Source organism: Chiroxiphia lanceolata, chromosome 1, assembly GCF_009829145.1.
Source record: "Chiroxiphia lanceolata isolate bChiLan1 chromosome 1, bChiLan1.pri, whole genome shotgun sequence".
NCBI classification, from domain to species: Eukaryota; Metazoa; Chordata; class Aves; order Passeriformes; family Pipridae; genus Chiroxiphia; species Chiroxiphia lanceolata.
Window position 1 is genome coordinate 72491475 of NC_045637.1, and position 16575 is coordinate 72508049.

Consider the following 16575-nt stretch of genomic DNA (forward strand, 5'->3'; position numbering starts at 1 on the left):
CAAGGAATGTGAAAATAACACTTGCCTGTTTAATTGTAAATACAAAAAAGATTAATAAAACTAGTGTTAAATGTGGAAAAATCATTGAAATTGAATTATGTAAATAATATCTGCATGTGAGACACAACATAGAACATCTAGAAATGGAATATCCCAGAAAATGAGGAAAGGAAAGAATCAAGAAGGTACTGTTTACAAGGTGAGTATGAAAGTATACCATAAGGGACAAAGCTGCCTCCACCTTGAACAAGCAAGTATCAGTCGTGGTTTGTTAAGCATGGAGGAAATTTATACAGACAAATTTTAAGGCAGATAAGGCAAGCCAGTATCTCTGAGGAACACAGGAAAACAATTCTTTTGTAATATATACTTTATCCTCAAATCATGCAGAACCATCCTGACTTGACAAATATACTCTTAATTCACACTTCTATGTGCTAGAATAATTACTGAGAGCTTTATATGTCCCAAAGGTTTGAACTAAGGTTTGAACTTTCCTTTGCAGCTAGAAATCAATTCTATTTATATCCCCCATTACTGTTAATCATAATGCCTTTGAACCTACATTATCCATACTGAAAACTAAGTCAAATTACTATGTATGTTTATTTTCAGTTTTAGTGTTGTTTAAAACTATCTGATTAATATCCATTCTTCACACCACAGCAACCTTTCATCTCCTCTTTTTGTTTATACAGTTGAAGAACTTTTAACCTTTCTGTCTGATATCAGCTATTTGTCCTCTGCATTTTTAACATCCTAAGTTGATGCTGGGTAATTCTCACTGTGTGCCTCAATTCTGAATCTTACTGCAAAGTGGACTGGATTTAATATAGGTCTTCATTGCCTTAACACTCCTATTCTAGGATTTGAGTTTCCTCAGATCCTTTCTAAAATTACTATCTACACAGTTACATCTCGGAAACGTCCATAAAGATTCTTTTATCATCACCCTGATGCTCTTCTCGTTTACTTGCAGATAATTCTGCCTTTTTTTTTTCCTTATACTATCCAACTACCACCCCTACTTGGACACTAGTTTGAGATTTTGCTTTTTTTTCTTACATGTTCTCCTCTGTATTTCCTAGTGAAGGCTGTCTAATCTTCAGTCGTGTTTGCCTTTCTTAATAATTATTGTCCTCTGATTTATTCTTTTGACTTGCTTGGATCTCCACATTTTTGTGAGGTAGGGTTTACAATGCTCCAATTCTCCATTCTATTTTCTGACATCTGTCCTAGATCATGCTTCCAAGCACCAGTCTGAGCTCCACTGTCATTTCTCCCATGTCTCTCACCCTTGAATCTTCTTTGCCAGAAGTGTTATTAGTCATTATTAAAAAATTGTTGTCTTCATAACTGCTTGAAATATCAACAGCATCTTACAATCATAGAATTATAATATCATTAGGCTTGAAAAAGGCCTTTAAGACCTAACACTAACACTAAACCACATCACCCAGGACCAGATCCAGACGCCTCTTAAATACCTCCACTGCCTCCTTGGGGAACCTATGTCAATGCCTGACCACCCTAACAGTGAAAAAATTGTTTCTAATGTCTAGTCTGAATCTCCTCTCTATCAGCTTAAGGTCATTTCCTCTAGTCCTCTCACTGCAGGCATGGTGGAAGAGACCAGCCCCCCACCTCACTATAACTTCTTTTCAGGTAGTGGAGAGAGAGATGAAATTCCCCCAGGCCTCCTCTTCTTGAGACTAAACAAACCCAGCTCTCTCAGTCATTTCTCATAAGACATGTTTTCTAGGCCTCTCACAAGCCTTGCTGCCCTTCATTGGACATACTCCAGCATCTCAATAACCTTTTTAAAGTGAGGGACCCAGAACTGGACACAGTACTCAAGGTGTGGCCTCACCAATGCCAAGTACAGGGGGATGATCGCTATTCTTGATACAGGCCAAGATGCTGCTGGTCTTCTTGGCCACCTGGGCACACTGCTGGCTCATGTTGAGCCAGAGGTCAACTGCACACACAAGTCCCTTTCTGCTGAATGGATCTCAAGCCACTCCACCCATTCAAGCCGTGAGCAGCCACTTTTTCTAGGAGGATGCTGTGGGAGACAATGTTCAAACACTTTTCTGAAGCCTAGATAGACTACACCCACAGCCTTTCCCTCACCGACTAAGCAGGTCACTTTGTCATAAAAGGAGGTCAGGTTGGTCAAGTAGGACCTGTCTTTCGTAAATCCATTTGGCTGGGCTTGATCCCCTGGTCATCCTGCATGTGCCATATAATGGCACTCAAATGTCTCAAACTCTTACGTCCTCACATTTAAAGAAAAGAAAAAAGAAACCCCAAAGTTTTTCCCGCTTTGCAAAGTCATACAAAACTCCTTTGTTCTTCTCCAGTTCAGTTCCCACAAATTATTACACAAAATAGATCTCCCATTCATTAATGAAAATGAGAGTTCTTTAAAAAAAATGTAGTGAAAGAAAACCTAAGTGTCCTGAGAAAAACTGAAAATCTTTGCACTGCAGAATCTCCTGTGCAAATAGCAACCAGAGCAAAGACACACAAACAAGTGACCAAGGGTAACCAGTCTTTTTCACACTCCCACATATCCATCTCTTTCTATCTTTTTAAAAAGGATTTATGCCAAATAGAAAGCTATATGTACGCACATAATGAAACTCCACCGCAATTGTGTTCATTGTATTGAAAAGAAAGACAATTAAGAAAACATTAAAGCAAAACTCTGACAACACATCCTCATTTAATTGAAGCAGGGGAAAGGTCCTGAGTGTTCAGAGAACAACTTATAATAATGCAGTCAATATTCAAATGAATATTCAAAAAACATAATAGAGCATTGTGTGCAACAATGCATTTCAATATCCAACATGTTAATTAGAATTCTTCCTTCAAGCTGCATTATGTAACTGAATCAAACCACCAGGAAATAACCAAATTGAAGCTGGATATTTAATTTATTGTAATGTGGCAAAAGAGACATTTGAGGTTGTTCACTTCATCAGAAGACACATTTAAGCTCTTTCTTCTAAAGATTTGTGTCTTATTCGAAATTGTTTGCAAAGGTAAAATACAAAAAAAATGGAAATATATTCATTTCAGCTGAAATATCTTTCATATTTCTTGTGTACCACACAGGTGATTAATTATTTACAGAAGGCAGAAAAGAGCAGAGGAATGAAAAAATATATACATCAAGGTAATTAATTTTTATTTTCACTATTCCCTATTCTATCCATGGCTGAGAAGATTCCTTCCCAAGGGAAAACACAATCCCTCACCACATCAGATAGAAGTTCTGTGAAGTTGTTTTACATCATTATATAACATTTTACTTGCCGTTAATATTCCAGCATAAAGCTAGACTGACATTTCAACCAACAAATGGCATATCGAGAAAAAAGGATGAGAAGGAGCAGAGAAATCCTTAAGCATTGCTGACCCAGATTCAGGAAGGATATTAGACAGGAGAGATGTAACTTCCTCTGGACACTTATTCAATTACTGTACAGTAAAGCCTCAAGTCCTAACATTTGGGACTGGAAAAATACACTCTTCAGAATGCCACATGAACAGTTCAAAAAGCCTTTCAGGAGTATTTAAAATTAACACATTTTCTCCCTATATTTTGTTATGTTATAAAAAATAGCGACTATGAAATCATTAATGAATAATTTTTGCCCATAATACCAAAGGAAACCAAAGACTATGCAGTCATGAAAATACAAAAAATTCGAGGGGTTGTGCTTTTCCTACATAGCACTGACCATCAATAAATGCCAATAATCAACGGTTTTAAACAACTACATTTGTTGTGTGCACATATACAGATTCTTTGTGTGCATGTATGTAGTATATGCAGCATGGTATGATTAGGTACAGTAAAATAGGTATTGAATAAGTGTTTATAATTTGAACAGGAAAAATTGTTGGCTTTTTGAGTAGAGGAAAACAATGTATATTCAGAAATTTTCTAAAATGAAGTGAATTTTACAGCAATTCTCTTCAAATGTAAATTTCTCGTTTTCTTTTGTACCAGTCTATGTAAATGGTACATTTATGGTCTCATGAACAAGCCTGAAAGGTCAAAGTAAAAGTCTGGTCATTAATTACTGAAAGGTTAATACAATAGTTTGACATTGTATCATTTGAAAGACACTTCCAAGAGGTATTTTAGATATCACATTGCCCTTTATAAATTTACTCCACTATTTTCTTTGGATCTGAAATATGAAGCTTACTTACTAAGAGTGTAACTATAATTTATCCCTGTCCTGATGGCAGGTGGAGCTCTATGCCAAATACATTTAAAAAAAAAAAAAAGGACCCTGACAAGAACCATAGGGCAAGCATGTCAAAACAAGTGTCTAAAATGATTAAAGATACATAGGGAAAAAACAGCAGTCAGAAAAACACAATTTACCGAAAACCTGTAGAACTTCAAATTTTTAATGAAGGATTGATGGAACTGGAGTTCAAAGCTATAAGAAAGATGGGGGTAGAAGAGAGATTACAAATGATCAAAATGAAAATATATATATATGTTAGGGTACATATGTAAAACAGGGAGATTTTTAACAAAATTACATGAAAAAGACATTGGAAACAGGCAACGATTTTGCAAAACTAAATGTGAAATGATATTGGATAGGAAAATATCTGTATGTTGTTTCAAAACTTTGTCCCAAAATGGATTTTGGGATAGAGCTTATTTACATGGTACTATTTTTTTTTCATAAGAGCATATACAATCTATATTACCATAAAACATATTAAGGGCAGAAGAATCTTTCTTTCATATTCTATTCTGGAACCTGGAAAGTCCACAGCGTCCTCTGTGGCAAAAAATCTTGTTTGCCTTGAATAAAAAAGTAGAAACCCCTCACCTATACGCATCAATATTCCTCCAAGACTGCTGTTCCTTTACTCTTAATGCATCTGCATTTGAGTGGATCTCAAAAGTCAGAAAAGAAGGATTACTCTAAGCACAACTGAAATAAAGAGATTTTACTTGAGGCCTTTTGGCATGCAGTGCAGAGCTACAGTACCTCCATACTGTGAAAGCTTGGGATAACACCTAGAGGCTAACAGGCACTTATCAATGTAGGAGAGTCTGTTTTCCTTGGAATGCTTTAGAAAGGTTCTTTTGAGAAAAGTGTAGCATATTTGTTATGCAGAAGTAGCTACTCCTAGAAGACATCTTTACTCTCAGGAGGAGAGAGAAATGTAGCAAAGTATTCCTTGCAGGCATGGAAAAAGCATCAATAACAACTCATTCTCATGATGTTCAATGTACTTTTGTCAATTCTAACATTAGCTTTCTATAGAAAACAGACAAAAAGAAGAATCTGGGCTGACTACCTAAAAAAAGTTTTAAAGGTGAGCTAAGTTAGACTCTGAAATGAGTTCACTGGAAAAACAAAAAAACAAACAAGCAAACAACAAAAGCTTTATCATTTGACTCATTTAAAAGTGTTTCTCAGAACACAGGAGAATACTTCAAGAATTATGAACAGAGAAGTAGGCTGTCATAGACAGTGACTTTCTCCCAGTTTTTAAGTGCAAGGATTGTATGCAATGACTTATTATTTGTTAAGTGCCGTGAAGTCTGGAGCCTGAATAAGTAAGCAATACATACATACAGATGTGCATATATACACACAAACCTTACCTTAGCCAGAGGCCGAGATTTGGTTTCATTCAGTTTCGTATCTTGAAGTTCAAATGCTTTCCTCCCTCCAAAAGACCAACCACCATATCTAGTAGTAGAAAATAAAGTAACAAAAAGTTACCTGTGTTAGGCTTCGCAGTCTTTCCTTGCAAGGGTAAAGTGGGGATAGCTACATTAGTGCTTTATTTTTCAACTGAAAATAAAACTTCACTCCTCACAAACCCCTTCCCTGTTAAAAAGGAGGGGGTCAATATACTCTTGAATCAGTGAACATTATTGTCTCATTTCCAGCAAAGGGATTTCCTTAGATAAGAATTCTTCCTTTCGAAAGCTGAAATCCCTGAGCAACAGAAGGGATCCTGAGTAAGAGAGGTATTACTGACTTTCAGAAGCATCTTATTCAGCTTGATTTCTTCCTATTTCATTCATATTCTAGCTCAGATCTTTCCTCCTAAGAGGTTTAACTCTATATCAAATCAGATGCACTCTTTTTTAGCGCACAAAGTGGCTAACACGTTCTTCTCCTTGATAAAATCATACATGGTCTAGTATTTGCGCTTACGTCATAGGTAGTGGTTGAGCTGTAAAGGCACATAAGTAAACTTCAAAATACGGTAGATAACCTGTGGCTGCTGTCACAGAATATGAAGTATTGCCAGGGGCATACCAGTCATTTTTACTTCAAAGAAAATACTAAATGGAGCATATCCACCTCTATTTGATTGAGTCTCTGAGGAATGGAAATTATATTGTTCACCTGATTTAGATATGCATCTCTGAGATGTTGAAATAAGTCTGTTATGTGGCAAGAAAAGCCAGAGTATGCCTAGAGGCCATTACCATGCAACTACTGCAGGAAGTTCTGAGAATTGACCGTGGAGGGAGTTTCATCTTACCTTGAAAGGTAGCCTGACTCTATGCCTTGATAACAACCAACAGATAAAGGCAACTACTCCTTGTATTCTCAGTGATATAGGTCTATGCTTTGGATCAGGAAGGACTGTGGGTTTTATATACAAAGGATAAGCAAAGGCTATATATTTTAAGGTTACCTTGTTTTGTTGGAAGGCCTCACCAAATACTCCTCCACAAGGAACCCTGAAAGATTATATAAAATATGTCCTTTCTTGTTCTTTACATAGGGAGCAGAGGTATTGAAACTTGGGCACATCTGAAAAACAGTATACATAAAATAAGTAAAGCACTCTTAAAAATTAGCGGTACTACATTTGGTCATATTTTTGGATTTTTGTGTAGATTTTACAGAATTTCTTTTAACTGGATTTGCCTTTCTCAGTGTTGACAGCTTTTCAATAAATTATGTATAGTTTTATGCTTATAAGGCATCTCAAATGACTGTGTCACCTATATGTTAGATCTACCTTTGATTTCTCTTACAAACCTGTCAGTCAGTTTTGTTTTGAAAACATCAAAACTTGTATCTGTTTAGAAAGGTTTACAGCAATGAAAAAGGCAAGACTGCTACTTATTTGTTGTGCCTGAGAAGAAACATAAAAAAGGCACCAGGTAAGTATGAGATGAAAGTAAAATTATAATTAGTGTTATATGTTTCTAAAAATTTCATTGATGGACTGCAGAAAAGAATAAAGGAAGGTGTCCTTTAATGATTCAGTGGGATACTCTCAAAATCAAAGAAAAGGAGACAGATAATATGATCAGTTATCTTGGAAGCCTTATAAAATGTATTATGTATATCAACTAGAAGTTTTTAATGCTTATTTGACATCTCAACCCTACAGAAATTAAAAATTCACTCTCAGAGATTGCTCTTCCATAGATCCTAGATAGAGGTTCTGCCTCCACTGTCAAGTGACTTCTCTCCTTTGAGCTTTCATGGTTAATAGGCCTCTCCCTATCTGAGTTCCTATTCTTATTTTATTCAATCTTCTTGTATGTTAAGTATACATCTCATTAGTATTAGAGGCAAAGTTATTCCTTGTCCAGAAAAGTAAAAAATTAGTTCCCTTCTTCCACTTTTCTCAAAACTCTATTGCTATAGTTCATACATGACTCTTACTCTAAATAGCTATATCTTTATGAGAGAAAGAAGTTATTTTATAGGATGGTCCCATTCAGAGAAATACATTTGTCACCTCAGACACAGTTTAACATTCTTGTTCATTACTCAACTCAGAACAAGTCAGGAGGAAAACTCACCAGTCAAGAAGGCAAGAAATTAATTATATTTTTTAAAAAATCCTTTATTTTCTTGAAGGCTGTTTTATTTTCAAATACAAAATCCAATACAAAACCAAATTCTAAATATAAATCTCATTCATGTATAAATTGCCTGGTGCGTTCAAGTAGCTAGGATCACCCTCGCTTCCCTTGGGAAGTACATAGTCTTCCATATATTATGGAAGTGTTATGTTTTAACCTTGTTTTACGAGTTTTTGTTTTTTAGCAATGTCTTATAACATACTTAAAGTGAAGTTGCATCTTCCAAAAATAGTTCAGCCATCTCTGATCCTGTTTTTTCAGATACATATATATAAACAAGAAAATTGTGTGAGCTCTTTCCCTGAAGGCTTCAGAACATGTAGCTCAAACATTAGATGAAATAGAGGGAAATCTCCTATCATAACAAAGCAGGGCTCTGAGGGTTTATTGCTTCATTCCTCTCTCTAGCCCTTCTCAGCAGCCAAGGATTAGAAATAATATCCATGTGCATATTTTTTACATACATAAGTAAATATAATATGACCTACCTCCTGTCCAGCTACACATCCACATGAGTCCTGGGGTGGCATATTTTCTATCTGCCAACATGAATTATTTTTTCTAATGCAAATAAATATAAAAAAAGAACAACCATTAAATGAAAGGAATAGATTACTTAACAGAAGAAACCCACAGAGTAATGAGCACATCTGACATTCTGAAAACCTTCTTAGTATTTTATCACAGTGGTAGCTGTAAGGGATGTAAATTGTACTCATTTTTATCAAAGTGGATTCACTTAAAATATTAAATAAGCATCAAATGAGCTCCATGCCTTGTATTTGTAGCAATAACTAAAGCATGGTCAATGCTGCATTCCTAAATTTGGAAATCTAGAATACTCCCTAAAAGATAGTCTCCTTATTGTCTAATCTTCCTTCTTATGGACACTAGACTTGATCAAAATCCTCCTGAAATGAATTAGAAAGCTGTCACTGACTTTTAAGCTATTCAGATCAGACCTTTAACAATGAAACCCACTTGTACTCTGTACCTGGATACGGTTCATCAGAACAGATTTGTCATTAACCCCATGCTGCCAAGAAAAGTTTAAGGTAATCCACACTGCACAGAAAAAAATATTGAAATTACAATATTTACAATTAAGGAAGTAGTTACGTTATTCACAATTACCGTTGTTGTGAATGCATGCACGTGTGGTTCCAATCAGAGAAATAACCCAGTAGAACTTGAGAAAGGTTTTCTAAGTTATTATCTTCAGTGCTGTTCAAAGTGGGCCATGGGGGTAAGGAATAGAGGAGAAGGGAAAAAAAAAAAAAAGAAAAAGAAATAAAGGTATGTCAATACGTCTAACTCTATTATAAAATCCATGCATAGGAAACATACCAGAATTATATAATTTTGAAACATCGTATGTGAACGTGTAAAGAAAATCCAATAACAATTATGGTTAAACAAATGAGGTCTCCCCATGACCATCTTTCTCTTTATAAACATACATTCCTAACAGCTAGCATGGTTTAAGTGTTTTTATGTTTCATTCATTTGTTTAAATGCAAATGGTATCATGTTATGCTTATCTGTATATTTGCCCAGTATAAGAAGTGATCTACTTGTGATATGCACTCGATATAGATTAGTTCAGAGCTGAGCTATAGATACTAAACATTAAAAATAAATAAATAAATAAATAATCTAGTTGGTTTCAAAGCTGAACATATAGAAACTAGACTGAGTAAGAAGGGCATCAGACTTTGTTAATACTGTGTGATATTTTCAAACCTAAGAACTACTTTGAGAAAATAGCTTCGGACCTAAGCAACTAGTTATAATGAACCATGCAAAGGCTTGTTCAAATACACATGTGCATTTACATATAAATGGTCATGACTGGTATTGATTTGAGTTCAAGCTTGTCTAAAGTCTTTGCCCTTTCCTACAGAAAATCCTTCGCACAAAGCTTTTCTAATTATATCTTTCTATTGTAATAAACTATAAAAGAGTAAATCATGGCTAGGCTTCGCGAACGAAGATTTGGGAGAAGTGTAAGTAAACACCTGAAAAAAACCCACACAACTATTGTAAAAAGTAACCTATTATTCTTTCTAGAATACAAATAGTCTTTAAAATATGAGAACTCAAGGTCACAGAACCCTGGACACTGAAGGTGACAGATAAGCCCCTTACCTAAAGAAGGATTCTACATTGTCATAAAGGTTTGGTGTCATCTTGAGAGAAGGATAATCAATAGCCAGCGGCTTCACACTAAACAAGGCCATTGCCAGCGCAACAAAGAGGACAGGTAGCAGCACATTTGAGAGGCTTCCTCTCCAGTCACGCCTAGTGTGGTGAAACCTCTTCATCAGAAGAGCAACACTCTGTGGGAGAACAAGATGGGCTCCACACAGACTCGCAGCCCTTGTAAGTGAGATATCTGAGACAAAAAAAAAAAAAAAAGACAATAAAGCAACCTTTGACAAACAAGGAAAATCAAATTAGAGTTTCCTGTTCTACATTTTCAAATATAGAACACATAACAGTCTTTTTGATAGAATAAAACTAAATTGCATAAACCAACAATGTTATCCTGGAATGAATATTATATCCCCATCACCCCCCACCCCCAAGTATAACTAATTAATTCATTAACTATTCCTATAAGGGAAAACAGATATTCAGTGAACACATCTCTATAGCTCCGCGTACACAGCTAAAAGCAGACTGAACACCTATTTTCCCTAGGACCTATGGTCCTTGCACTGGCACCTTTGCTCCTAGACAAGTTACTCTGACAAACATGGTCTATATCAGCTTTAAGGTCTTGATACACCCTGATCTGAATCAGTAGCAGCTTTTCCACAGAAATTTCAGTAGTCATCTTCAGAGTATGTAATAGAGTATAACAGATGACCATGTATTCTCATAAAAGCATTCCTTCCATTTCTTTGGTCATATTGGACTGATAAAATTTTCTTGTTAGTCAATGCAGTTTTCACAATTCCAGCCCATGGGCTGTCCTTCACGTTCTCATGGGAGTGTGTCCACAGCTTATTACAAACTCACCAGTCAATCATTTTCCTGATAGACACTCCTTTAATTTCATTTTATCATTCTTTGTTAGACAATTGTGAATCACACCAATCAGTTTGCCTCCATTTTAGTCCCTAAAGACTTCTAGATATGTGCAGGCTATTACCAAATTCTCTTGCTTATGGCCTTGCCCGACTGAATGTCCTTCAGATTCTTTCCTTCCTCACAGCATAACAGTGTCTGGCAGATTTACTAGCACAAGTATCTGCACTGTAGCAAGACTGAATAGCCTCTTTATCATAGTGCTCAAAGTCATGCTATATTTTATGAGCCGTTGTGATTTGCCTCTTACTGCCTTCCCTTCTATATGTATTGAGACCACACTAACCAGCATTGCCATGTTCCATGTTGGAACAACCACTCTCAAGTAACCTCAAATTAATTCTCCTTCCCTCAGCCCTTTTTTTTTGCTGATTTACTTGAATTTTAATCCCTTTTAGACCCTTTGTATTGTTTTAACAGAGAAGTTTTAGTCAAACAGGGGCAAACAGGATAAAATATTAATCAGAAAGAAGCCTGAATTTCTAACCATGGACACTGATCAAAACTGCTAAAATTCTGTATTCATTTCTCCAGGTAAATACAGGTTAATCATCCTCAGTCTCTGGGAAGGTTACAGCTCAAATTCTCCAGAAAATAACATCCAGCATATGAAAAATAAAAAATATCTGGGAATAAGCATGGTAAGTTTGAACTGTGTCACCTGAGAGCTCAGCATGAATACCAGACTGGTTCAAGTGAATGAAGTAAGAGCAGTATTTATTCTTTTATTCTTTTAATTCTGCAACCGAATTATGTTTCCTTTTTTTCCCCCAGAAAATCCCATAGAACAGAAACTCTCTTTAAGCAGTTTCTAATCATGGCCATATCTTACTAATTTGACAGCTAGCACAAATGGGATTTAAGATTTTGAATCTCTGCGGAGAGAAAAAGCAGCTACAGAATTCAAATTCTGGTTCAACATTCAAGTGCCATAATCAAGAAGGGTTACATTTTAGACTTGGAACTCGTTTGTTCTGTAAATTGGACTAGTAGGAGAAGACACGCTTATTAAAAGAAGTATTTTTTTTAAGCAAACTTCTTATGAATGTAGTAAGTTCTTCACATTAGTATGGTAAGACTCCACACAGTTGTCGAAAGAGAGAAATTGGGACAACTTGGAGGCAAAACAATATTCAAGATATGAGAGCTTTTAGAATAAAACATGTCCACTAAGTGTTTCCAACTAAGCATCCCTGAAATTGTAAAGTATACCATATCTTATTTATCAAAGTAGCAAAATGCCAGAAAAGAAGCACAGAATGAGATACTTTCTGTAGTCTCAGACCTGTTCATAGAACATGAGCATGAAATGTAAAGGAAAGATGCTTCCAAATATTTGACCCCTTGAATCTCTGAAAGACAACTATGACAGCTACTTGCTGGGGGCAGAAAGGGAAATCAGAGCTGCCATTCATTCTTTTTTCTTGACAAAGAGAGGAGAGAGAAATTACAACAAATTAATTCAGATTGCAATCTGAAGGGAAACTGTCATCATGAATATAAATAATTGCCCATTTTGTCCAGTATCCTGACTTTTACTCGATATTCGTAATGCGAACAAGCCGAGACACGTCCCAATATGTTGCAATAAACCATTAGAGTAGAAGTATATGTTTGTTTCAGGCCGTTCTTTTTTTAAAAGTGATTTGTCTTTTCTAAAACCTCATATGTTTGTTGTTTAAAAATCTGATTGAAAAAGGTGACATATGTCTTCCTGAATTATCTTAAATTTCCATCTTTGTGACCTTGAATTCTGTCATATCTTTCTGTTTCAGGTAAAAACCAAAAGTCTTGTTTATCTGCTTTGAATTTATTCTATTTGATGACACTGGATGGGCTCTTAAATCTTGCTTTAGGAGACAGGTTATAGAAGTTTCCAATCCATCTTCTGCATAAATAATCTCAACCTTTCAGTCTCCTCTTATAAAAATCTTTACAGTTCTAATCAACCTCACCACTTGTCTCAAGTCCTCTTATATTACTACTGTATCAGTCTCAAGATATATTGTGTTCAATACTGATGTCTATCAGATGTGGAAACTCTACTGATTTGATAGCATTATGCATTCTTGTACTGACCCGCTTGTTTTCTTTATGCATTACACCATTTTTCCCTGACTGCAGCCACACTGTGAAAAGTAACACTGGATTTTTCATAATTGACTCAATATGGTTTTTAACATTCCCAAGGTCTTAAATCAGTCTTTCAACTAGAACCTACATAATTAATTTTTGCTTCATAAAGCTTCTAAGTATTTCACTACCTACATTTAGTGTGTATGTCAGGATGCATAAAAGCAGCATACATTTATTGGAAAACAGTTTCTGATTATCACTGATAATCATAAAGGTGAGAAGACAAGACCAGCTGACCTCTCTGTTATGAAGTCAATTTTTATGCAGAAAGCTTATGAAAATATCCTCATTAATAATTTAGATCATAGAATTAAAAATCTGACCCAACTTTTAGAAGCTGTCTTGCTTGACTTACGATTGCAATTATCCACTAGAAGTGCAATTATGTTCACAATTAAGTTGTACTTCCTAACTCATCCAGACTCTCCTTTGTATTATGGAAGAGATTTTTGCTCTTTTCTGATTCATACAGGTTAATATCAGGTACAGGAAAACAGAACAAGTCCTAAAATCTAGAAACTGAGATTTTAAAAATCCTTACATATAGACTGCTCTAGAACTAGGAGCAGAACCAGTTATTGTAGAAGTCTCTAACTGGGTATTAGATGGTCCTGTTCTCCTGCTTTTTGCACTTCTAGAAAGTAGTGTAATTATAATCTTTTTTTTCATGGTACATTAGGAAAAACGGGCTATGCAACGGTCATGTTAGCAGCTGGGAGTAAACGTTTTCAATTCTACTTCTATCATTTTGGCATTTAGACATGTCATTTAGAGGAAGTCTAAATTTTGGGAAGATAATCCTGGAACTGAAATACCCTGGTGAAACAGCTGAGCTAGCTCACATGAAACTGGTTACATTAGGATGCAATACATATTTATTAGCTTTCCAGAAGTTTTGTGCCAACAAGTAGTTCTAAGATGAGGAAGTGATCTGACATCTTTCTGCACTTGAGCATATGCTATACTGACATAGAGTCAGTACTAGCCCATCAATTTGTCACAACATTCCATTAGAAGGTATAAAAGTGTCCTTCCTCTTCTTATACATTTGTCTACTCTTTATAAAAATTACCGCAATATTGATTTTGTTTACAGGAGGATTTTGCACAGTTTACTAGGTGAATTTGATCAGAGTCCATATCTGAATCTACTTTTTCTACAGCCATTCAACATCAGAGTATGCTGCTGCAAAGATCTACAAAATAGAACAGATTTTTAGTGTAAGAAAAAATCTAAATCAAGGTCTTCACTTTCTTTCCAGGCATAACATAGCCTCGTTCACATTATGAATATCATCCTTTAATTCAAGAACTTGCCTTTTCTCAAAATTAGAATATATTATAGGTGTGAACAATAGAAAAATAGATGAGCACCACTGAATGCAAGGCAAATGTTTCTTAAAAATGATATAAACTTGATTAGTACTAAAAGAATTAGAATCTAATTTTCCCTTCCTTTACATGTTCACAAACATTCACAGCTACTTACAGCATACATTATAATTCTATTAATGAAGTATGAATTTAGGTATCTGAAATGCCCAAATAAGACATAAAGAAGGTAAGCCAGACTCTTGAATTCACATATAGATAGTACTGGAGCATATACAGATTTTCCTGACTGTTTTACCTGTCTACTTAATGCAAGAATACTCAGTCTCATACCAGTGCAAAAAGCCATTAAGCTTTGTCATCACTTATACCAAAATAACAGAAAATATTCTAAAAATATAAATGCCACATCATGCAACGGCACCTCATGAGTGGAAGTAAATAAGAATTTTAGAACAGATGTGCACCACAGTCACATTTTAAGTGTAAATTTGGGGAAGCAAGAAAGTCCAAATGGCATTTAGCAAGTAAATAAAGTAGTTAGAAAGACAGTGAACCAAGACTTCTGCTTTTAATTTATGGACCTGTTTTATAACCTTACCTTCTCTAACCTATTTGTCTGTTTCATCTACTCATTGCATTCAGCCTTAAAACTAGACTGCAAGCTGTCAAAGGTAGTGAGGATTTGGGTTTTTTATCCTTACTATTAGTCTGTAGGGTGCCTGGAACAACAGGGCTCAACTTTAGATTGGGTTTCCAAGGTACTGTGGCTAGTATAATAAATTATAATAGCTACTGCAGCAGCTAGGAAAAAACAACCTTGCTACTGCTGAAGTGTTAGCTGATGTCAAAACACCCCTTGTTGTTTTTACTAGTATGGAAGTGGATAGGCACGTAGGCATAACAGAAACTTGACTGAGCATGTATTTGTTTCAGAATGTAACATTTCTAGGTTATAAAACCACTGTAATAACTTCCAATGAAGGAAATTAATTTTCTATTACAAAATAGTCTGTTTTCTTGCCTTCTTCAGTCATAAGCACACAAATAGTGCATGACCATAAAGAAATCGGAAAAAATTGTGCTACTTCCTACCCATGATCCTACAGACACCATGGAGAACCAAAGAGGGTTGTCACACTGACACCCAAGCTGATCAGGTGAATGGCCACCTAACCTAGTCTGGGCCTGACGGAAGAGGAGGATACATTGCTGAATGCACTGTTCCCATAATTCATAAATAGAGGGTTTCAAATATTTCTACAGCTGTGATGCATAAAACAATCTCTATTGTTACATTTCCATGTTTTCTTCCACTTTGCCTTGATTTATATCTCATCTCTACATTTTAGTTGGGATTTTTGCCAACTTAAACTGAAAAAGAAGCTGGAACTAAACACTAAGATTTGTGTGGTGAACTCTGCTATGGCCATCTCATCATTATGAGATGAGCATATTCTTTGGAAACAAACAAAAAAAAGGGCAAATATTCAGCCAGGTGGACAGATTCGTATCATACTTTGGAAAGGAAAATTGCTGCAGTGTTGGGAACCCTAAGTCTTTGATTCTAAGCTTCTGCATTATTAACTTCCAGCATTTACAACTATGATAATTTAATTTCCCAGGAGGTAATTTTCCAAACAGATAACCTTTTATTGTAGTACTATCTCCCCTGCAGGGATACACCTGCAATGAATTGCTACATATAGGAGGGGGCAAGTGAAGGAAGAATTGAAAAATAGTCACGAAATGGTGGCTACAAAATGGAAGTGTATTTGCATGTTCTGTCTATATTTTTTAAAAGTATAAAAGTAGAGGAGAAGCACAGTCTATCAGAATTGCAAAAAAAAATCCCAACTGATTTCATATGTATCTATATGCTGATCTCAGACTTGGCCAAGAGAAAGAATACATTTGTGTATGCACAGGCAAACAACCATCATACATCTCCTGCACGAAAATAAACCCTCTCATTACAATAAGCAGCACACTTATTGAGGTTGGTTCTTTTTCTTTCTAGAAGTGTAAATCAATACTCAGAAAGCTGTTAGGTTTCAACCCACTGAATTCAACCTGTAGATTCAGGTTATAACATTTAAAAATTGAATCCAAGGCAGA

The 16575-nt window shown here is 35.6% G+C and overlaps 1 protein-coding gene across 1 annotated transcript in view; it reads right to left on the bottom strand.

Annotated features, from left to right (window-relative positions):
• ABCA13 (ATP binding cassette subfamily A member 13) overlaps positions 1-16575 on the bottom strand; it is a 176034-nt gene that overhangs the window by 68315 nt on the left and 91144 nt on the right. Inside the window, 5 exon segments of the mRNA XM_032683056.1 lie at positions 5657-5744; positions 6709-6827; positions 8386-8458; positions 9032-9121; positions 10046-10292. Coding sequence (XP_032538947.1) covers positions 5657-5744; positions 6709-6827; positions 8386-8458; positions 9032-9121; positions 10046-10292 — 617 coding nt within the window.